We start from the raw sequence: 24,938 nt of genomic DNA on the forward strand, positions 1-24,938 counted from the left end.
CCCCAGGGACGCCGGGTTCCTCCTCCTGCATTCCCTCCAGATCTTCGGGGGGGGGGACTGCATATTTATGGGGTCCGGCTTACACTGGCTAATCCTAACCTGTGGGCCGGACAGGGCCACCCTGTGCGGAATTGATGTTGCATTCCGCTTCGGAGACTTCTGAGGGTGAACGTAATATGGTTCACCCTCCTCGCCCTCCTCAATCACCCTCTTGTTCTTAGTTTTTTCTTTCCTCTTCCTGGGGATTGATTCCCTAAAAAAGGGTACCACTACCTCCTCAGCGGGAGCCTCCCACCGCTTCCCCGCACCCTGTACGATGCTTACATTGGGGGTAGGGTGCTCATGGGGGGAGACAGCGACAACAGAGGGTGACTTCTTCAGGGTGACTCTTTTCTTCTCCCTCTTTTTCCTGGGGAGAAGTGCAGACGTTACCGCCCGAGATGGGGAAGCGACATATCCTGCGGTCCCAGGGGGGACCTGGGCCCCTGAGGGCTCCGCCGCGGTGGGCGCAGCGGTACAGGGTGTCTCCTCCCGGGGGGGGGGGACAGTGACAACAAAGGGAGGCCGCTCCAGGGCGACCCCCTCACCCTCTCTCCGCTCCCCGGGGAAAGGTGCAGATGTCACTGCTCGAGACGGGGCAGCGACATCTCCTGCGGTCCCAAGGGGGACCTGGCCCCCAAGGGCCCCGCCCCGGTGGGCGCAGCGGCACAGGGTGTCTCCTCCCAGGGGGGGACAGTGACAACAGAGGGTGGCCACTCCAGGGCGACCCCCTCCCTCCGCTCCCCGGGGAGTGGTGCAGATGTCACTGCTCGAGATGGGGCAGCGACATCTCCTGCGGTCCCAGGGGGGACCTGGGCCCCCGAGGACCCCTCTGTGGTGGGCGCAGATGTCACTGTTCGAGATGGTACTGCGACATCTCCTGCGGTCCCAGAGGGGACATGGGCCCTCGAGGGTTTTTCCTTCTCCCTCTGTTCTTTGGGGAGAGGTACAGACGTCACTGTTTGGGATGGGACAGCGACATCTCTTGCGGTCCCTGGGCCCTCGAGGGCCCCGCTGTGGTGGGCACAGTGGCACCAGGTGTCTTGGCAGAGGGAGGGTCAGGTGCAGGAGCTGAAGTGGGATTTCTATTCCCTTTGGGGCAACTCCTACGAGTGTGCCCCAGCTCCTTGCACAAATAACACCTAACCCCCTCCGTGCCATAGAACACAGTGTATTGAATGCCCTCGTAGGGCACCCTAAAGGACCCCTCCACAGATTCTATGCTCCCTGGCAGCAGCAGCTGTACCTGCCGCCTGAATGAGAGCACATGCCTCAGCGCCCTATCCCTGCAGCCCAAAGATAATTTTGTTATAGGAGATTTAATGTCTCCCAGGGTTTGCAGGTGCGGCCGCAAGAGGCTGTCTGGGATGAAGTGGGGCACATTTGAAAGGATGACCTTTGTGCCTAACCCCTCCATGGGTTCTATAGGGATGTAGGTCCCCCCTACATTGATGCCTTTCTGCACCAAGGTGTGGGTGGCAGCCAGCATACGGAGGAAGAAAATGCCCCTCCCATACATCTTGCTGGCCGCCACCACAGCAGAGGGACCCACAACGTCTGCCACAGCCCTCACATAGATATCCATGTTAAGGCCAGGTGACATTGGGCACCTCACCCCAAGCTTCCTGCTCCCACCGGGCGTGGCCCCAGCGTTGTTGTTGCTGTGGTCAACGCCTGCAGCTGCCACCTGCGCCCATGTTGGAACTGGGACTGCAGGGGTTAAACTGACAACAGGAGCCGGGGGAGGTGTGGCCAGGGCACTGGATGTACCAGGCCTAGGGCTGTGGTTATTGATCCTAGGGGCCCCAGTTTTTGGAGTCCGATGTCCAGGTGTGGCCCCCGTTGCTGCACTAGTCCTATTCCCCCCAGACATGATAAAATAAGCCTCTGAGTAAGGGGAGGAAATAGTGCTTAGGGAGAGAGATGCAGAGAGGCAACTCTCCCTTCAAGAACAAATTAACTATCTCTGCACAGGGAGGGGAAGAAAAACAGCTTTTAAAACCTGCTGTAATCTTCTCTTTCTCCCCTTATTATTAACTCTCTCTATTACAAGAAACCACACATATTGAAGGTCTTAAAGTAAGACACAGGCTCCCAAAATTGCAAATGACAAAAGGAAATCAGGCTTAAAATAAAGTGAAACTAGAAGTATAACAAAAAACCAGGGGGAGGAGAGAGGGTTGGAGTATCGCCCTGAAAATGGTCCAATAAGAGTATACTTAATCAGGGTCCCCAATTATGAGGGTAGGCTTGTTAAAAAGCCTGACCCCAAGCACTTTTATTGATGGGGTCCAGAGTTCTCCATGTTGGGAGGGATCTAGGCCTTATTTTGTTAAAAGAGCTGTGACAAACGCCCTCTTTTGTAGTGCTGACGTCTGTCTGTGATCTTCCCGACACAGTCTTCTAGGGTTGATTATATGAATATTGAACGTACAAAGTACTTGCCTAGGCAAGTGAGAGAACCCCTTTTGAACAAGCACTCATATTAGGATTGATACAAGTAATTAAAAATACCTTTATTAGTGTATGTGGGTAAAATAAGTGAAGTACATAAACACTCAACACAATTAAAATACGTATTAAACTTAATGTCTCTGAGTCTGAATCGTAGACTAATGGAGGTGGTGTTTGAAGGAATATAATGTATCTGGCACCATGTGCAATGAAATCAAAATCAAAAATTTTTAATATTGCTGTGTAAAATAAATAGGTAGGGTGCCTCAGTGTGGTGTGTATATTGTAGTTGAAAGGGTCTGGTGTGTGTTACGTAGGTAAAGTGTCAATCACACCACTTTCAAACCACATCTGATTAATATGTGGTTCTCTGACAGTATGCAAAGTGTAATATAACTAGTACATTACTGGCCAGACCAACATAATAAATGCTGAGTGTGGCCTAATTCGAATCGATTGTCAGAGAGACCACCAAGGGGTTAATGTATATCCTTCAAAACAACGCTGGATAAAATAAAATGTCAAAGAAGAAGGCTACTATGTAGCTAGGGGTAGTGAGGCTATATTGTGGGAACTATTAGTGTATCATAATGTTTTAATTGATTCCCCCTGGTCAGTAATTATTACAAGGTTATTATAGCCTCAAATGAGCTCAACAAAGTTATATAGTAAATAAATATATAATGGAATGAATAACTGCTCGTATCCCCTGTGAAGGTAGCAAGTGTGTTTCTGAATAGGCTTGCTGGTATACAAATAAATAAATAAGTCCAATTGCAAAAGGTTAACTTCAGCTGCCTGTAGAATAAAGATCACTCTATCTCTGCAGACCTATATGGATGGTACAGGTAAGTGATTGATTTTAATGTTTATAGTAGCCGCCCTGTTGGGTCAGTCCATGTGGATGTTGTGATTCGGCAGGCTATATAGTTGTAGACTAATTGGTCTGTGTTACCACTTATCTTCTAGGGCGAATACGCCCTGTCTGTTAGATAAAGATGACTAGATATAATATAGGTGGTGCCCAGCAGCCGCTCGGTGAAGTACCCTCTACAATACAGGGGTGCTGTGGGGGGCTGCTATCTCGGAGCGTTTAATCTCTGCTCACGAGTGGCGACATCTGTTGAGTCTCCGCCCGGCATGGTGTATTCATGAACACCGCTGTGTGTAAAATTGCCGGGTGGAGCTCAAAGTGAAGCTGCGGCTATTCTCCGCGCTCTCAGAACAGACGTCGCCGCACCAGTGCACGTGCTGACGTCACAGAGGACCGCCCACCGACGTACGTTTCGCGTCACACTGACGCTTTCTCAAGGTGATTATATGAATAACCGGATCATACAAAGCATTATGTTGTTTAACTCAGGCTTCTGCCTGCTTTATTTTCATCCCTGTAAGGGACTGCAGCTTTAACAGGTGTAGACAGGAGGCACTCAGACATGAACCTTCAGCGGTTTACTCATATCACTGTTATAACATTTCACACACTGTCACTTTTAAGAACCAAAATCAAATCATATAAACAAAATCCTATCCCATTCAGGGATCTAACTATACCGCAGCATCAGCCTCTCTAACTGCTGCTGGGCCAACTAACCTGGTTCCCCAGTTTAAAAGAATGCCCTCTCATTTAGGGTCACTAGATAAAGCATAGTCTTTTAGATACAGCAATAAAGATTTGTTTGTCTTATCTGCTCGTGGTGGGAACTCGGTCCCAAGTGTCCAGGCAAATCCTCTGGTACTGTGATACTTGAAGGGGGCGTCCTCCCCGAACTGGATGCAGGGGAGCAGCGACAACCCCAGCCCCTAAGAAAAAGAGAGTGAAAAGCAACCCCCTCTGCTCTAAATACCTGTGCTAGTGATTAGGAGAGCAGGTGAGGGAGAACTAGAAACATTGTAAACTGTGGTCTGGATTTTCCATCCACTAGCCTGAGTTAATGTGAAGCTGTGGAATGGATCATTTTTAACTATTCCTGCACTTTCTGACCTAAAACGGGGCAGAAAGCTGCCTAACATCTTTGGACTATGTCACAGAGCGTATGCGATAAGTGCATATGGCCGGTTATAGTAGGTGTACTATCAACTGTATACCATTGTTGTGTGTTGTTCATGAATATGGTTGTGCTATATTTCAGGTTGTTTAACTGCAGGATGGTACACTAAATTCGGGTCCAAGCAGGTACGTTGGATTTTCCACCAAAGGGAGAGTGTAGCTATACCTGGCTTGGTTACTAATCTACCCTGCCTGACATGTATGTACTGGTATCAGTACAGGCAGTGTTAGGCCCAATCTAGGGTTATCCCCACCGGCAAGCAGCTCCTTTGAGTGACAAGGGGGGAGGCTGGCTAAGGTCTGTGTTCTGCCCAATAAGGGGCTCAGACCTTGGACTCTCCCTCTCGGTACTTAAGGGGCTGCATTACCAAATGGTTTCAGTCTGTCTCTCCCTTAAGAGAGACATGTCATGGAAGCGTGAGTTCAGGGCTCTGGCCGTTTTCCATCCCCTCCTCTAGGGTAGTGGGACAGATACCTCTGACTCCACAAGGGAGTTGGGAAAGACCACGGACCCATGGTGCCCATGGCTGGGAATGCGAGTCCAGGAACCATCCTGAGGTTGGAGGCCGATTGCAGTGTATACTGTGTTATATGCTGTGTGAAGAAAAAAGACTGTCCCTGTTAAACTACTGCACCGACACACTTTATTCGAGTAAATACCCGGTATGTACCTGGCAGATACCTGGAATGCGCCACTCCTAACCTCTGACAAGCCCCGTTGCATTTGCCTTCCCAGCCTGGGTTCATGCCTGGCTGATGGGCGGCTGATCTGTTAAATGATAATGATTAGGATTTAATAGGCTGCAATGCTTCGCGTGTCTACCAGATGGCATAAATTCATGAATTGTAATGCAGTTTATATATATATACTGTGCAGTATTGCAGCCAGCGGGAATAAAATGCTTCAATCCCTGCTTGGAAAATAACTCAATGTACTCGGGCAGAAAACAGTCACAAACCTCAATACACCCGGGTATACCCGAATTCGTGGGACTAGCCAAGCTCGAATAAAGTGTGTCGCCAGTGTATACTTCTGCCTGGCCGTGCTGCTTCCAGAACTACTGGAGCCTGAGGTAGATGTTGGCGCTGACACCAACGTGAGAAAGAACAAGCTATCACCTCTAAAGCCTGTCTTTTCTTCCCCAACGACAGAACCTCAGAGCTTCTGTAAACCATCAGTTAAACAGTACTACACCCCTGGTAGCCAGGGAATCTCCCAGAGTGTGGGGGAAACACCGCTACAAGTTTAAGTAAGTTGAAAGAAATCACAATAAAACCTCATTTCGTTAAATTCATTTTATTTGTGTTAATACATATAGCCAGGTCCCCCTAGGTCCCCGCTCACGTCCACAGTAGCCAGTGAGACTGCGGTTAGTCGGGGAGGCTGCGGGGGGAGTGTGGGATTGGTGGCTCTGTGGCGCACCCGGCTAGCAGGGGCCGCCATGTTGGGATTGGAACATGCACAGGTGACATCTCGCACATGCGCAGAACACCCTGAGGTGCGTCAGCCATTAGAGGGAGAGGTGCGCATGCGCAACGCAGGCACAATATCGGCGGCTATTACATGAAGCTCCGCAGGAGAACTACATTACCCAGAATGCTCTGGGAGTAATAGACATGTGGGGCAAGCACCGCCAATAGGGCTCCAGGATCCCCCTGCTCCCAGCATTGATACATGTGCCTGGAGCACGAGACAGTCGGAAGGAAGAGCAGAAGCAGAGCAGGTAGTGTCCAGGGAGCTGTGCTTCCCTGAACAAGGCCTCGTTTCCGCCCACCCCCCCTCCCCCTCCCCCTCCTTAGGCCCTGAGTCCACACAAGCTTGTGGGTGCTGTAGGAAACGACCCCTTAGATAGGGACCCTTTCCACATTAGGCTTATAATGTCAGGGACACAGTCAAGATGCCACACAGTATTTGCGGCCTGTGGTCCGGGACCAGACCACCGCCGCAAGATAGAGACTCTCTTCAGGTGAGACACTCCAACGGGAGTCCACCCCACACAGAGGCGGACGCCATCACTGACGACGACAACGTGGGACCAGACTGATTCTATCATCAGCCGGCGGTACCCAGGAGTTGGAGCGCCCGGCAGGTACCACCTAAGTGCATCAACTATTCACACACATTGTTGTGGTTTCTGTGGCCACCAGGTGGTTGGGTGCCCAGGGCACCTCCGTACTTTGGGGGAATCCTCACCAGGGTGTGGACAAGGTGGTTGGACAGTGGGGTACTGTGTGGGTACAGCCGTGCGAGGCCTGTAATAGTACTGTGGTTATAAGTTGGATATTCAGAAAAACCGTTATATATGTATATATATATATATATATGCAAATATAGCTGTATGCTCATCTGCATGTCTTAGGCAGGTCTGCAACCCCGCCTTTCCCCATTATCACCCAGCATACAGCACTTCCACTGCAGCAAGGGATTCTGGGAAATGACATGCAAATGAGCACACAGTGTCACTTTTTGCCTCAATAACCATTTTTAACATGGTTCCCTATAGGCTTAAGCTTGCTGCATGGTCACAGCTTTGAGCACAGCCAGGGTTAAGGTGCATACCCAGAAAACCACCCACAGACAGCTGTTTCGACCTTGATGGGTCTCATCAGTGTGGGGTTGATTTTACTGGGAATGCAAGAGAGGCTTATGGGATAGGCCAAACCATACTACTGTGTGCTCATTTGCATGTCATTTCCCAGAATCCCTTGCTGCAGTGGAAGTGCTGTATGCTGGGTGATAATGGGGAAAGGCGGGGTTGCAGACCTGCCTAAGACATGCAGATGAGCATACAGCTATATTTGCATATTTGCTTTCCTGTGGAGGGTTTTTGTCACTTTTTTTACTCACCATAACTTAACTCAGTAGTATGGTTTGGCCTTTTGGCTAAGATCAAGTGTAGGGTCTGTCCTGTGAAGGATGGCCCTATTTGCATCACTTGGTCTGGTCATGGGCTGAGAGGGCGGATGCAAAGTAGCCCGGGCTTTTTAATCTTGCACCCCAGGCCTGGATAACCTGGGGAGTATCACTTGCTGCACTGTGGTTGGTCGTTTTGGCACGTCCGGCCTCCACTTACGAGCACTTGATCTGCACTGATTTTTTTGCACCGTCCCCTATTTTTCCCGCACTTTGGCCCCCCTTATTGCCTTCCGCTGAGGGGACAAGCCAATTATTTTTTCACCCGCCTGGCCTTGCACGGGGCCGGGCGTGCACTCGTGCACACCCTTTTTGTGTTTGTACGTCTGAGCACCTCCTGCACTGCATCACACAGAGCACTGGAGCACTCGCACCATGGATTTTTGATGTTTCGGTTTGTGTTGGGTTATCGTCACCCCTCTCTCCGGAGAGCAAAGACTGAGTGCTGGCTAGTAGTCGCCATCCCTTCGGGGGAAGATTGCGGTGGGTTAGTAGGCGTTAGCCGAACACCCTAAAGACTTGGACTCTCCTGTGGCGTCAGCTGCATTAGGAGGGAACAGGATGGACGTCGGATTCTTCGGATGACGACGTCAATGTAACAGCAGGACTCCAAGGCTTCGGCTGGAGAGGACTGCTTATGGCACGGACTGGCCTACTCTCCGGAGCGGACTTCGTCACAAGTTTTAGAGCACCTGATCTCACAGCGTGGATCACGAGCACGGTTTTTGAGGTGGAATCACTTTTTCACCACCCGGGCTACAAAAAAACAAAAAAAGCTGTCTGTGGGTGGTTTTCTGGGTATGCACCTTAACCCTGGCTGTGCTCAAAGCTGTGACCATGTTAAAAATGGTTATTGAGGCAAAAAGTGACACTGTGTGCTCATTTGCATGTCATTTCCCAGAATCCCTTGCTGCAGTGGAAGTGCTGTATGCTGGGTGATAATGGGGAAAGGCGGGGTTGCAGACCTGCCTAAGACATGCAGATGAGCATACAGCTATATTTGCATATTTGCTTTCCTGTGGAGGGTTTTTGTCACTTTTTTTACTCACCATAACTTAACTCAGTAGTTTTTATATATATATATATATATATATATATTGTGTATTTCATTGTACAAGCAGTCCTCAGTTTACAACGCTTCGTTTTACAACGAATGGCTTATCCAACGCTATGCAATGCATACCTATGTTCATTTTTACAATGCCAAAACGGCTTATCAAACGCTCTTACGACGCATTGCAACGTTGTTTATGTGTATATGTGTATATATATACACACACATACACATAAACAATGTTGCAAAGCGTCGTAAGAGCGTATATATATTTATAATATTATACTATATAATATATTATTTATTATGTTATATTATATATATATAATACAGTATATACACTATATAATTTATGTGTGTTCTGCATATCTTATTGCCTGCGTAACATATTTGGGGTATTTTAGTGTTAAAAATGCCTTCAGGAACGGAAAAACAAGAATAAACTGTGCGCTACTATCTAACTTCCACTTATAAATAAAGTGCAGTGACTAAACCATAAATGTTCTCAATAAAACCACAATACCAAGTGAATAAGTGATTATATAATAAATTATATCATAACCGTGTTAAGGGGAATATAAAGATACCTTCCCCAAGGATTACACCCACACTTGCCCGTGTGAGTGCTGGCAGTATTTACTGCCTTTATATATATACATTTGTTTAGAGTTAAAAGTTTTGGAGTATTTAAATATTGTATCCTCCTCTAAACAACTATCTTTCAATCTGTTCACTCTGAGGGAGACATCCTCACTGCAAGCCGAAGACTTTTGAAGAAATCCAGGAAGAAAACCAAGCCCTGAAAGGAAGAAGGAAATCAACCAAGGGAACACAAAGAAAAGTAAACCTTGCTGTGAGAGCATTTACATAAGGCCGTGTGTGTCTGTGCAGCAGGGAGACGTATGACACAGGTGTGTATTTGCAGCAGGGAGACGTATGACACAGATGTGTGTGTGCAGCAGGGAGACGTATGACACAGCTGAGAAAACGGCGAAATCTCCAAAGGAGAAACGAAGGACTGTAAAGGAAGAGACTCCCTGGAGAAGGCATATTACCGCTTGAGACTCGGTCCCACTGAGTGCCTGAGCCTGTAGTGGAGCCAGACTGCTGTTAAGGAACTCCCTCGAAAGCAGCATCCTGCTGTATGAAAAGTGTGTGAGAGGTCCTGTGCCCCACAGTTACCACAGAGGCTCCTGTGGAGAAAGCTGAGTACCAGATTCCACTGTCTACAACCATGGAGTGGTAAACAAGTGTGATATACACTAAATGCTTATGAATTTTCTATTTGATGTACGCAGATTTTATACCCCTTTATTATTGTAATACATTTTTATTACTCGCTTCACTATTTGGCGTTGTGCGCTGTTTTCTTTTTGTTTCCATTTCTTCAGGAACGGAACCTTTCATTTAAACAGTGTTCCTATGGGAAAACGTGTTTCGCTTTACAACGTTTCGCTATCCAACGCCATTTTGAGTAACGCATTGTGTTGGATAACCGAGGACTGCCTGTATTGGGACCTTTGAAGGGGTCATCAAGTGGAGCTAAGATCCCTCACAGGTGGAGGCGCTGTCACTTGAAAGAATCACAAACACCCCTGGATCCCTCACAGGTGAAGGCGCTGTCACCAGAAAGAATCATGTACACGCCAGGATCCCTCACAGGTGGAGGCGCTGTCACCAGAATCACGTACACCCCAGGATCCCTCACAGGTGGAGGTCGCTGTCACCAGAAACACGTACACCCCAGGATCCCTCACAGGTGGAGGCGCTGTCACAAGAAAGAATAACGTACACCCCAGGATCCCTCACAGGTGGAGGTGCTGTCACAAGAATCACGTACACCCCAGGATCCCTCACAGGTGGAGGCGCTGTCACAAGAAAGAATCACGTACACCCCAGGATCCCTCACAGGTGGAGGCGCTGTCACAAGAAAGAATCACGTACACCCCAGGATCCCTCACAGGTGGAGGCGCTGTCACAAGAAAGAATCACGTACACCCCAGGATCCCTCACAGGTGGAGGCGCTGTCACAAGAATCATGTACACCCCAGGATCCCTCACAGGTGGAGGCGCTGTCACCAGAATCACGTACACCCCAGGCTCCCTCACAGGTGGAGGCACTGTCAACACATTCATATACACCCCAGGATCCCTCACAGGTGGAGGCACTGTCACCACATTCATATACACCCCAGGATCCCTCACAGGTGGAGGCACTGTCACCACATTCATATACACCCCAGGATCCCTCACAGGTGGAGGCGCTGTCACCAGAAAGAATCACGTACACCCCAGGATCCCTCACAGGTGGAGGCGCTGTCACAAGAATCATGTACACCCCAGGATCCCTCACAGGTGGAGGCGCTGTCACAAGAATCATGTACACCCCAGGATCCCTCACAGGTGGAGGCGCTGTCACCAGAATCACGTACACCCCAGGCTCCCTCACAGGTGGAGGCACTGTCACCAGAATCACGTACACCCCAGGATCCCTCGCAGGTGGAGGCACTGTCAACACATTCATATACACCCCAGGATCCCTCACAGGTGGAGGCACTGTCACCACATTCATATACACCCCAGGATCCCTCACAGGTGGAGGCGCTGTCACCAGAAAGAATCACGTACACCCCAGGATCCCTGCAGCGGAGGATCCGACCATCTTTGATTCTGGCCACTACAAGGTTTTTCAACCTTCACTTAACAGTGCAGAGAAACAAGAGTTCAAATTACGAAAACGTAAAATCCAAATACATTTTCTTCTTTCTTATTAACATAAATATACATGTCCTGTATATTATACCTTTTATTTTTCCAATACGGGTAAGTTAACAAACTCTGCTCACGTTTTAAGTCCACACTACCAAGAATCTTTTGCCCAAAACAAAGATGGCTCCCGGTTGCTTTCCGTCCGGTGACGTACCAGCGGTCGGCTCTGTGCTGCTGTGACAGGTAGTGGTGCGCGCGCCGCTGCCGGCCAGTGTCCTTCAGACGTTCCCTTCAGCGCGGTGCAGCAGAGCCAGGCGATGAGTTCCAGTACCGGGGTGCGAGGTGAGCGGTGAGCGGGCCTGCCGGTGTCCCATGTCAGTCACACGCCCCCCCCCCACGCGTGGTCAGGGAGCACCTCGGCGTGTTACTTTCTCCGGGATAAAAGTTTCCTACTGCCCGTGCATAGCAATGGCTTGAGACGCTCACTCAGCCCCCCTCCGAGTCCCTGGTGGGAACATGCACATGTTGGTGGGTGTGAGGGGACACTTTCTCCTGCACTGCACTGCACTCATATTCCTCGCTGTAATGGCACTGACTGCATATATCAGGCCCGCGTGTAATGGGGGCACTGCAGCAACACACAGCCTGGCACTAGACTGACAAATGTGTGTACTGTATGTTCATTAATATAGTATGTGCATTAATATAGTATGTGCATTAATATAGTATGTGCATTAATATAGTATGTGCATTAATATAGTATGTGCATTAATATAGTATGTGCATTAATATAGTGTGTTTGTGTGTGTGTGTATATATATATATGTATATATATATATATATATATATTTATATATATATTTTGTGTGTGTGTATAGTCCAGTTGCGATAAATGAGTACTTCAGTATTAGGTGATACCTTTTTAATTTGGTTCTATGACATTAATTGTTAGTCCAAATAAAAAAGGTATCACCTAATACTGGTGTGTGGGTGTGTGTGTGTATATATATATATATATATATATATATATATATATATATATATATATATATATATATATACACACACACACACACACACACACACACACACACACACACACACACACACACACACACACACACACACACACACACCCCCACACACACACACACCCCTGTCCCAATTGCATGGCCTAAAAAAGTATTTGTATCTTGAACATATAAAGGGCTATTTATCAATCTCTTAATTTGGTGGTAAATTCATACCAGTCAAAATATGTATCTGCGTGTTAGGACAGGGGTGTGCAAACTTTTTCCCATGCGCACCCATGCCTGCACTCGGCCCCTCGCGCATCCCTGCTTGACCCTGGCGTTAAATGGCGCGCGTTGCCATGGAGACGCGGCATCAATTGCCGTTGTGGGTCATGTGTTGTCACATGACCCCGAGGCGTCATTTGACGCGGGGGAGAGCAGGCAGGGGGGTGTCGCAGTGCAGGAAGTTTGTGCACCCCTGTGCTAGGATATGGTGTTCTACATTGGGCTTTATTGCTGTGTATGCGTTTCTTCAGAAACAGAGCTGTCAATCACTGCTTTGCTTGTAGCACTTTATGGGGCCTGACTTCGGGAATTAGAGCGGTGAATGACACCTCCTTCTGAAGATGTTCTGCAGCAACCACAGGCTTTCTGACCTCATGGTGAACGAGTGGCATCCTGCACTGGTACACAACTGATACTGTAGGTTATGATAACTTTAGGGTACTCAATATTTAATTATGACTATAAACACAGATCTGACAGCTAATTGAGAAATCCTTATACTTACATTCAATCTGTGGTAACAAGTTCCCTGTCCTTACTATCCTGTGGCATGTTTAATCGGTCTGTAGACATTTCAGGTATAAACCCACCCAAAACACAACTAATAGAAACCAACTGCTGAGACCCATGTTCAGTGATACTCCTTGTTTATTGTAGCGCGAGTGAAACTGCATTCCTCCCAGCCAGTGCTTTTTTTTCTTTAAAAAATGCTTGATTTTTGCTTTCCTACACTGCAGGTCTTGATTCGATCACAAATCTTGTTCACAGTTTTGGGTGTGAGACAGGAGGGCTGGGTCTACCATGCCTTATGTCCTATTACAAGGCAGCCCAAACAAGCCAACTAATACTATGGCACTCTAATCCAGTCCACAGATGTTGGGTATCATTGGAAACAGATTTAGTTGCCCCTGTTGAATTAAGTAATCTTCTATGGTCCCCAGTGAGAAAGAGACCCGAAATATTCAAATCCAGCCAAATTATAGCCCACTCACTCAAATTATGGGACTCTGTTGCGATTCGACACTTCCTTACAACACGTAATACACTTATGACACCACTATATGACAACCCAGAATTTGGCCCAGGAATGGGCCTTAATAGGGTTATAGACTGGAAAATAGCAGGTGTCACAAGATTAAAAGATGTAGGTTCAGAGGGATTTCCCAGACCCTTCGAATATTTCCACAAAGAAAAGGCTATCCCAAACAATCAGTTCCTCCAATACCTTCAATTGAAGGCCTTTTATAACAAAATCCGACCCCCCAAATTGCTTACTAGATTTGATTCACTTTGTCTAGCAGATAGTAACACATCTGGACTGATATCTAAACTGTATGGGTACTTTGTTAGCCCTCCTGCTCATATGAAATGTACTTTTTTGTTGTCTGTCATGTCACACTGGGTTCAAGAAGAGTTTGCCCAGTCAGACCCCCCCTATATGACCTTTCCATTATTTTTATTGGCTCTCTCCAGGATACAGGCAATGAAAACACTTGGCATATCCCCATTGAGAGGCTGCCAAGAAATTGATTACAAATTTAATGTCCAAAAAATACAAGCAGCTTAATCTTTGTCTGTCCCTTTTTGCCAAGGTAGGAAAGAAAATTAGTATGCAGTTAATCCTATAAAAGGTCAATTTCTATCTCGGGTGGAACATCCAGAAGAGGGGACCTCTCAAGTGACAATTGAAGCTTTGAACTAGAAGAAAGCGGCAATTTTTTTTTAACTGGCTTTGCATTTGATGATTCAGCTTTGGAAGCTAAAGCATGCAGCACAATTGCCTACCGATCAAATGACTATTTCTGTATCCTGTATAAAGGACACTGTTATGTAAAGTGTTGAAACAAGCAGTCTTAGAAGAGGTCTTGATCTCGGACTGGCCTAGGTGAGAAGACTCCTGAGGAATCAAGAATGCAGTTTCAGTTACGTACTGCAGGTGAACATTGAGAATCCTCTGATCAAGATATCTACAGTATAAAGAGGAATCTCACTTCAATGTGGAACTAGTAAATCCACCAATTAAAGTGATGAAAGATGCACTGTAGATTGAAGATCTAGAGGAAGAAGTTCATAGAACATTTTAATTAATCTTGGGGCCTTAGAAAAAAAAAACGTTTTCCAGTCCAGAAAATCAAACGCAGGATATGGCACATCCTTGCCATTAAAAAGACCACAGCCTTTCTAAGGTATATAACTACTACATGTTCAATAACATGGAAGACTTGGTTTGACATGGAGTATGGGCCTAGACTGAAGCGAAGTACGATCTCTACACGGGTCTAAGTGATCTCAATGTGACCATGCTGATGGCAGCGTAAAAAATTGGTCCGGTCGCGTTCTATGCGGAGATAGAGGGCCAACCCCGCGCCTCCTTACCTACCTTCCCCCCCACCACCTCCTCCCTGGAAGCTCTCTTCTCCGCAATTACGGTATTTGGAAAACATCATTACCTCCTGATGACACGTTTTTATGTCAAGATGGAAAGAAGGGTGGAATGTCCTGGGGAAATCATTCTGGCACCCTCGGGCTTACGTGCAAATATGCAGTAACAATGGCTTTGCTCTCCATCGCCATGCTGATATGGGTCGGGTATATAGAGGAAACTTTAGAGAAGGGAGTCAAAACAGCATCAATCTTAAATGCACTGGTGGAATTAAAGTTGGCAACAGGTTACATTGCAGAACCTCAAAGGATGGCTTGGTCTGTTGTCCTTGGCTGAAAGAAGCGCATTAGGCCTCGATTTTATAGTTGCTCCGGCTGTGCGCGTGCACGACCTCATGACGTCACTCGAGCGATGCACACGCGAAACCTGCACTGCAGGCATCGGGGGTGAGAACAATGTAACATGAGCGGTTCACCCTCATTGGCTGAACTGCTGCGGACAGTGCGCGCCAAGATCAATTTCAAAAGACTTTGAAAAATCGCGCGCTTACACGCAGCAGTCTTGCATGCACTAGTTGCGCCTTCATTATAATCATGTCCTTATGGTTGATAAGTCAAGGCGCAAGTGTGACCCACAGGATCATGCTGAGAATCCGTATGGTTCTACTTCAGTACTGTAAAGTACTACAAGTTAGCCTTGCATTCGCTCACCCAAGCTTTGGTCAAAAATTCTTCAGGCGTTTGCGCTATATGAAGCGTATATGTTTTGGCCTGTTACTCATTCCTCCCTATTTGCTATTGCTTGAGTATATTCCTTACAGTAGACACTGCCATGAAGGCAGTGTCAGAAATAGGGAAAATGTGTCAATGCCATAATTCTTTTTGTGGAGACTATTCATGGCAGTGGGCACTTTTTTGTATTTTTATTTATTTTTACCGAAAAATGGCTTTTTCTACCATAGCGAAAGGGGAGGAGGTACTAACCAGTGCCCAATGCCACAAATGTATTTCAGGAAAAGAAAAAATGATGGTAAGCGAATTATACATTCTCCCTTTCTTGCCAGCTGGGTGACACTGGAATTTTTATTTTTTTTAATACCCATTTATATTCCTTTTATATCAAACATTTCCGTCTGGACCGAGTTTCCTCCTTTTACTCCCTAGAATGTCTTACTAGACCCACTTCTGTATTACAGGTTGATACAATTAATCTTTCTCTAAATATCCTGGGATTTAAAGCTCCAATACTAATTAGAAAAGAGAACAATAAAACCTGGACTGGGTCCACCAGTCCCACCAACCAGGGTTTTCTTCAACCCCATCATTTGCAACGAACGTTAATGAAAACACAACACACAAACCAGCTAAAATATGTGAGCAATATGTGATTTTTAAATTTGTGAATAGGGATCCAAAGTACTGAACATAATAAATAGTAGTGCATGTAATAAAAATGTAGGAAATTGTTTGTCTTCTTTTTCTTATACTTGTGCTGCTCCTTCTTTATCCCTGAATCGCTCCAAGAAGTAACTGATGCTACCAATTGTACACAGGTTTGTGCTACAAACAGTCCAGAAAAATCACTGCACAAAGTCCCAAGCTGGGACGAAACGCGTCAGAGTTCTCTCTGAAGCAGATTTTTCAATGTATATGCACTAATTAAAAACAACCTTTTATTTTATTTGCGTGTGGACCTTCTACTTTCATACCCCAAAGGCCGCAGTGAACCGCCTCATTATCCTATTTTTGTCCTTCTTGATCCTCCTGCAGGCCTTCAATACCCCAAAGGGAGAAAGAGTGCTTTTGTCTGTCTATTCTACCGGTTTAACACCGTACCGCCTATTTCGCAGATTTGTCATTAATGTGTTAAATTCTTTTCGAGGGACATAATCTGTTTGTCAGGAAACTAGATTCCATCATTGGGGGAACCTCCGGAGGGAAGTCTGTGTCTTTTTAACAGGAAAGGATTTGATAGCCCTCAGGCATACTTTAGATATGGGGTAACGGCCGAGGCGTGAGAGCTTGTAGGCCTGGAAAATTGCTATTGGTTTATGGCAATAATTACCACTGCTAATACATTGACTACTGGGTAGCAGTGCTGTTAAAGTGTACGCTTTGGCTATAGTAGAAGCACCCCCTTCCGCACCTCGGCGCAGCGCACACTCGCATGCAGCAGGAGAGTTCCTGTCCAACAGGGAGGCGTGTTGAGGGGGGCGGGGCCACGACATCACGGAGCTGGTTCGCCCTCCTTGGGAGAACCGCTCACGTGACATGGCCGTCGCGCGGGAAATACACCTGTTAGTAGCGCCGTGTGTGTGAACGCATTAGTGCACACTATACACCAATACACTATCGTCCTAGTGTTTGTTTTCGGTGCGAGCTATGTAGCTTGCGCTGTCTCATGCACTGGCTGCAGCCTAATGGTACAAAATACACAGTGCCACTTTTTTCACTCTTTCATGTCTTTATTTACAAACCTACAGCAGGATCTATTTTGAAAGCCCCCCCCCTTTTTTTGCTGTAAAAAAAAAATCTTGCTTAAGTCTCTCTCTAAAATATAGAACTTTCCTCATTGTTGTAGATCTGCTTTTTTTTTATTTTTCTTAATTCGGCCCATTCTCAAGTTTATTTTATTAAAATGTTCTTACTTTGAGATCAATGACCAAAGGCAACATACTGTACACAGGCCATATTTACTAAGTGGTGCTACTACTCCAAAATACACCTTCCAGTGCCGGAACACCCCTTCAAATGAGTATGCCTGGAAGATTGACGTAGTGCCGTAAATGTGGCCGTTGACTGAAAGGTAGATCTGCTTTGTGAATTTGTCTTAAAATCAGGTGAAGGAAGACATGAAGGTTTTGACTATGAACATGCAATGCTTATTGAACAGAGATTAGATAACAAATTATTTCTTCATTCCTCTTAACCCCTATTGCTCTCTCTTTCTTGGACAGAGTGGGTTACCGTTGCCTCTTTGACTGTCGGTGCTGCTGCTGTAGGATATCTGACTTACAAAGCCCTCTTCTGCAAAGACAAATGCTGCAAATCCATGGTAAATCTAGAGATCCAGAAGGACAATCCCAAGGTGGTGCATGCGTTTGACATGGAAGACTTGGGAGATAAAGCGGTTTACTGCCGCTGCTGGAGATCAAAAAAGGTGAGGTCCTTACACTGGTTTTGATATATAGATGCAAGCGCTGGCTGGTATAATGGCACGAACCCTAGTAAGCTTAATGAGCAATTGTTAGTCTTGTGAGTTGTGTGTGGTTCAGTCCCTGGCCCACTGGTAAAACTATTTATGTTTGTTTGTGATTTTTAGCCTGCGCTGTAGTAGACAAAACATCCGTAAAAGCTGCTTTATAGGGATAGTTTGCTCAAATATTTGGCGTTTGGCTAGAAGTGTACAGTACATATTACAGTTTGCATACCTGTGCTGCCTAGTATGAAATATACTACTTGGCTAATAAAATGCCTTGTTCACAGTGGGGGTTATTCATTAATCTGTGATAATGCCCCAATTATCACTATGGCAGTTGAATGACTAACCTCCATTGTCTTAATTTGGGCAGCAGAATTCTTTATGGCAAGCAAGCCTTTTATCCCTGTTAGCCGAGCCAGTGCAGCTACCGGCACCCCCTACGGGGGGAGGTATTTCCAGAAGCAGGCTGTTCCCGGAGCTGCTCTAGGTTTGCAACCTAATGGGTTTCAGCTCTGGAAAACCCCTGCTTCAAACCTGTTAAAAATGTAAACAATAAAAAAATGTCTAAACGGCAGCGCTTGGATTGCTGCTTTTAAGTTATTCCCAATACTGTACTAGCGGTAGAGGAGTTTGGTATGAAATACATTCAAAGGCGCAGCAAACCAATACAAATGTGTATCCTGACTGCCAGTGGTGTATTTATTGTAATTCATAAACTTTTTAGTGTTCAATTAATAAAGGGTTTTTATAGTTGCATACATTGGCTAAAAAAAGCCTGCTGCAGCACCCATGTAGTTTACAATTAAGCAGATTTTTGCCAATCTGTTTTATTTAATCTTTTAGCATGATTTATGAGCCAATTGGTACCTACCATACAGAAACCATCTTTGGCAAGTAGTGACTTCAACACACATTTTCCATTCAAACCACAAAATAAATATTAGGATTTGGGTATATTTATTGAGGAGACAAGAATAAATGTGAATTTGTTTAGCCCTTGATATTAACGTAGAGGCCATTGTTAAGTCTTCCACAATATTAATTGCTCTTCCCCATGGCTTTTTAATTTAATGCCGGGGGATTGCGTGAGGCCCCTGCAACACTTCACTTACCGGTATTCAGGCAGCTGTGTAACGCGTCGCCATGGCACACCACGCGGCATGTGACGTCACACGCGTCAAATGCCGCCGCGGGTGGTGTGCCGGGGCAAGGAATACAGGGCGGCGCAGCAGCAAAAGTTTGCGCTCCCCTGCCCTAGATAATAAATGTCTCACTGGACCAAGTGAACGCAATGTCTTGACCATTAAGGTTATTAAACCACTTTAGTGACAGATGGACATACATTGCACCTAACATGGGGACTGTGTAAGAGCACTCATACATGGGAGATCAACATGTTCTCTTCGGCATTAGGAGGAGAGCTATGGAGTCGCGTAAAACTGCAGACTGAATTGTGACGCAGGAAGCAAAAACGTTGTGGCCTCTGCCACAAACCCCATGGCACTGAAGCAGTTTTATGTTCATTTCCCCTTAAGCTACTTGTAGGATCTATGTCTGTAGTCACATTAAAGATGCCTCCACATTGCTCGGTATACGTTACTACATATGACAGCATTGTTCTGTAAGCAGTCTTTACTCCAAATTTGCTGGGTTTTTTTTTTGTTTTCCCCTATTGACTAATTGAACACACTTTTTTTGAAAATATAGAAGATAACTTATTAGAAATGTGTTTTTTGACGTTACCCGTTTTTGAATATTTTCATTCGCCAACACAGTATTTGTTGAATCTTCTGAAGGGTCTTTTCCTTTTTCCAGTTCCCACTATGTGATGGCTCTCACACAAAACACAATGATGAAACTGGTGACAACGTGGGCCCCCTGATCATCAAGAAAAAAGAATCTTAAGTGAAATATTAAAAGCCGCCGGCAACAATCCGTGTAATCCTAGTGTTACCTGCAATCTTTATGGAGAATGAAACCAAGGTCCTTCTTCATTTTCTTTACAGAGGAATCTTCTCTTGAACGCAGGCAACTGTTTAGATTTCTTCTGCCATCTGCCTTAGATGTTTAAGTCCTTTAGTGATGGAAGGGTCAGTAACTCATTGTCTGACGGTGCGTTAAAGACCTTCTCCTGCACTGCAGTAGGTAAATACCACTGTGCGTTCTGTTTTCATTTCTGTGGGTTAAATTGTGTTTTTCTGCTCTTTCAACTTTAAAGTATTGAGTCTTTGTAAACTGCGAATGACATTGGAATGTAAAAGATGCCAAGGCATTAAATTATTTACAAAATCTTATGTGGGTTGTGTGTGAATATTTAAATGATGTGGAGATATCTTGTCTGCAAAGCAGTAAAGGAGCTTACATTATATGCATGAAACTTTGCATAAATCAGAAATTTATCAAATCATTTCACATCTGTTAACTTTGTTTATGTGACTGCTTTTCAAGCCACCAATACCAACCTGCATACAAATATATATTCTATTTTTGAATAAAAAAATGCAGTGCTCGCTGTCCTACATCTTTAACTCTCCTTAGTTAGTGTAGTTCTCTTTGCCGCTCCCAATCTCCCGTGATCAGCGGGGCAAATCCATACATACAAAAAAGGGGCGCAAAAGAGAAACATACTAATTTTGTTAACATAATGCAATTTTATATATGTAAAAATTGAACAAAATACACTTACATAAAAGGTGGATCACAATGATCCTATCATCCAAAAGTCCACTGATGGTCGGGCTCCTTCAATCGGAAACCCAGCGATCATTCAAAGTCCCAGATGGAAAAAAGGGGCAAAATCCAACTCAAAGAGTGATATTAAATGCCAGATGCAACTTTCAGTCGGCGTCCTCGTGGAGTTTGGATGGCAGCTTCTGCGTCCGTCGTCACGGGCGGTCCATCGCTGCATATGACCTCACCACGTGTTTCGTGTCAGAGCGACACTGCATCAGGGGGTTGGTCCTTTGCTCCGCAGGCTCCAGTTAAATACAAAAGCTAGGTAATATGACCTATGGGTATCTTACCGAAGAATTTATTCATAGCTGTCCAATTAGTGTTTACCGAATCTTATCACCGCCCAACATTTGGGCGAAAAATGATCATAAAACCTTAAAACATTGCCAGTACAATATCTATTACCACGAACCACAAATGATGATGAAAAATACAAAATACCAAAACAACCTAATAATTACAAACATATACCACATAATACCACAATGAACATAAACACAACCTATCATAAATCTGGGGTGGGGAACCTTTTTTCTGCCAAGGGCCATTTTGATATTTATAAAATCATTCGAGGGCCATACAAAATTATCAACTTAAAAATTAGCCTGCTATATTTGGTCAAACATTTAATTAACTCACCCCTAATGTGATAACTGGAACTGCTTCTCTTTGGGTGACTGACTGACTCTTGGGCGGTGGGTGACTATGACTGACTGCGGGTTGGTGTCTGCACACGTACACACACCAGGTAGGGGGGAGGGAAATCAGACTCAGACCCACTCTCAGACTCTCAGGCCCACTCTCAGACCCACAGATTCTCAGACCCACACTCAGACTCTCAGACCCACTCTCAGACCCACACTCAGACTCACACTCTCTCAGATGCGCACACACACACACACATATACATACACACACACACACACACACACACACATATATACCCCTACACACACACATATATACACATACACACACACATATATACACATATACACACACACACACATACATACTCTGACGTGCACACACACACACATACATACACACACACACACACATACACATATATATATATATATATATACACACACACACACACACACACACACACACACACACACACACACACACACATATATATACATACATTTAGCTGAGCCTGACATTCTCTCCCATAAACAGGGAGGTGTGGCCAGAGTGACTTGATACAGCATGCTATCCCAGAAGGAAGTTCCTCAGCTTGTTTGCCGTCACTCCCTTCCTCTCCCTCCTCCCCCTCCTCTTCTCCTCTCCCTCTCCCCCTCCTCCTCTCCCCCATCCTCCTCTCCTCCCCCTTCCTCTCCCCTCCAGCAGAGCCTGCAGTGGTTTAGGCTCCTCGGGTTGAGCTGACAGCCGAGTGCAGAGCCGCTCTGCTCCCTGTAAACCCCGCACTGGCTGTCCTCTGGTAGTGCGCAGCTCAGCACAGCGCGGGGCATGCTGGGTTGGGGCTTCCCCGCCCTCAGTCCCAAGTTGGGGAGAGCGGGCTCACAGGCAGCAAGCCGGACACCCTGCTTGCCCTGCGGGACCTCTGCGCTGCGCATGCTGAATCGCTGCCAATTTTTTTTTTTAAATATAAAGGGCAGGGCCGCACGGGGGCCGGACCAAATCATTTCGCGGGCCTTATGCGGCCCGCGGGCCGGACTTTCCCCACCTCTGATATAAATGAATAGCTGACTAAAGTGTGTGTGTGTGTGTGTGTGTGTGTGTGTGTGTGTGTGTGTGTGTGTGTGTGTGTGTGTGTGTGTGTGTGTGTGTGTGTGTGTGTGTGTGTGTGTGTGTGTGTGTGTGTGTGTGTTGTACCATCAATACATATAAAGACATAAAATAAATTAAAAAACTGGAAAAAACCTTTACCCATTGCATGGATAATATCCCCAAAATGGGTTATGAATTATAACCTACAGTTATATTTGGACTAGAGAAACATAAACACTTGTCCTTTAGAAAGATCAATTTCAACCCAACGAACTACTTGGCAAATGAGTATTTACCTAAATGTGTGATCACCATCTATATAAAGCATGATTCTAAGAAAATCTTGATACTAGCTACAGAAATTGTCTTAATACAGCAAGTAAATGTCTTGGTAAGACTAAGGCTGCGCTTATACAGCCGGCGACGCAACCGATGACGTCATCCGTCGACATTGCGACAAATTGTATTTGGAAGTTTAGGCGATGTCACTGGATGACGTCATAAAAGGGGAGGGCAGAGGCACGGAGAAGCTCTGGGTTGGCCGCAAGGGTAGACAGTCACCAAAAAAATCAAATATCCGTGACTACCAGATTTCTGATAGCAACGTCGCTTTGTCGTCGTCGCGTGCACTATAAGCGACGGTGACAATGCATTTGTTTTGCCGCGATGTCGCGTCGCCGGCACTAAGCGCAGCCTAAGAATATGTTAATGCAAAATGTACACAATATCTTAATACAATAGTAGAAGGGAGCTTGATACCTTAATACACAATTAAAACAGGCATCTGACCTCTCGTGTATTCTTGTATTCCCACTATCTTTAGAAAGCATGAAGCTGAAAGAAACCGATACAAACTACAGAGAATATCTTAATGCAACAAGTAAATATCTTAGTGACCCTGGGAATGTCTTAATACAATAACAGAATATACAGTGGAACTTGATACCTTAATACACAGATAAAACAGGCATCTGACCTCTTGTGTATTCTTATAAATGAGACCTATAATATATACAGTATATATTCCACTAAAGAGAACACTGGAATGAACAACCTTGGTCTTATTAATTCTTATCACTTCAAAAAGGGAACCAGTTCAATTAATTCAGTAAGACCCCCCGGGTGCTTTACTTCCGAGAGTGTAGATCCAAAATTGTTCCCTTTGGAGTAGGAGATTCTCTCTATTACTTCTCCTGGGATCTCATGGAACAACTTCTACCCTCTGAAGTGTAATCCATCTACATTGCCCTCATGGTGAATTAAGAAGTGGTGTGCCAGGTTGTGAATCTTTCTGCCTTTTGCTAAATTGGATTGGGCATTTTTTATTCCATTGACGTGTTCACACATCCTAACTTTTAGTGGTCTGCTCGTTTTTCCTACATACAAAAGATTGCATGGACAATTGATAATGTATATTACAAATGTAGTGACCTGAAATAGAGTGGAAATTGTCCCGTGTCCTGAAATATTGACCTCAAGAGAAAGGAGACAAGAATGTGGAAAAACACGACAACAGTGCGTTACCCAAATAACATCACATATGTTTAGACCGAGCAATTTAATACTCCAAATTGGAGAGATATAAGAATAAAATAATGTACACAATCGTACATCAAACAGTGTAAAACATGTATTGAGTGCTATTTGGCACTCCAATAAAACAATGCTCCGCCGATTGGAAAAATTGGAATCCTACTCACCAGAGGTGACTAGGACATACGCCTTATTATAATTTGGTCTTTAGCTAGAGTTAGCCGCTGGCAGTTGGGTGCATCGCGTCAGTAACCTCGAGGAGATCCTCCTTCCGTGCTCAATGCTTCCGGAGTCTCACCGATCGGCTCCTCTGCTGACGTCACCGCTGGTACTCATGGCTACGGAGTCCTTGCTACGCCAAAATGTCCAACGCGCTTCAAAACTCCTAATCGTGGGTTTCTTCGTCAGGGATGGATTCTAAGTGGGTATGTGCTGGTATATATACCCAAAACTTTCATATTAATCACTTAATCTAAATAGAATATTGGCTAACGGCCATTAAAGCTGCATTAGCCTATACTGCATCATAGAACTATAATTCATTAATTAATACACACATTATTGTAATCATTACGACAAAAAACATTCCATTTGTAAGACACTTTGAGATCTATTTGTCCAATTGCCAAAGTATGAATAATATAAATATATCATCTACTATTAGACTTTGACCATAGGAAACTCATTAGTTGATCAATAAAGAGGCAGAATAGTTTTGACAAACATCAGAATATTTCTAGGTGAAGATTTTATATATTATAAGTTGTAAACTCGTATGATAGGGTTATATCTTATCTATATATAATAAAAGTGAATGTTGTGAGTCTGGTACT

General features: G+C 45.3%; 1 protein-coding gene across 1 annotated transcript; it reads left to right on the forward strand.

Annotated features, from left to right (window-relative positions):
* Positions 1 to 11,415: 11,415 nt before the first annotated feature.
* Positions 11,416 to 20,396, forward strand: CISD1 (CDGSH iron sulfur domain 1). Its single transcript, XM_075612938.1, has 3 exons — positions 11,416 to 11,562; positions 17,858 to 18,060; positions 19,918 to 20,396. The coding sequence occupies exons 1-3, from the start codon at positions 11,538 to 11,540 to the stop codon at positions 20,005 to 20,007; spliced, it is 318 nt and encodes a 105-aa protein (XP_075469053.1). The 5' UTR covers positions 11,416 to 11,537; the 3' UTR covers positions 20,008 to 20,396.
* Positions 20,397 to 24,938: the final 4,542 nt, after the last annotated feature.

This window comes from Ascaphus truei, chromosome 8, assembly GCF_040206685.1.
Source record: "Ascaphus truei isolate aAscTru1 chromosome 8, aAscTru1.hap1, whole genome shotgun sequence".
NCBI lineage: Eukaryota > Metazoa > Chordata > Amphibia > Anura > Ascaphidae > Ascaphus > Ascaphus truei.

Coding starts and splice junctions, on each gene's coding strand:
- CISD1 (XM_075612938.1), top strand. CDS start 11,538: ATGAGTTCCAGTACCGGGGTGCGAG. Junction 11,563..17,857: donor TTCCAGTACCGGGGTGCGAG/GTGAGCGGTGAG, acceptor TTTCTTGGACAG/AGTGGGTTACCGTTGCCTCT. Junction 18,061..19,917: donor GCTGCTGGAGATCAAAAAAG/GTGAGGTCCTTA, acceptor TCCTTTTTCCAG/TTCCCACTATGTGATGGCTC.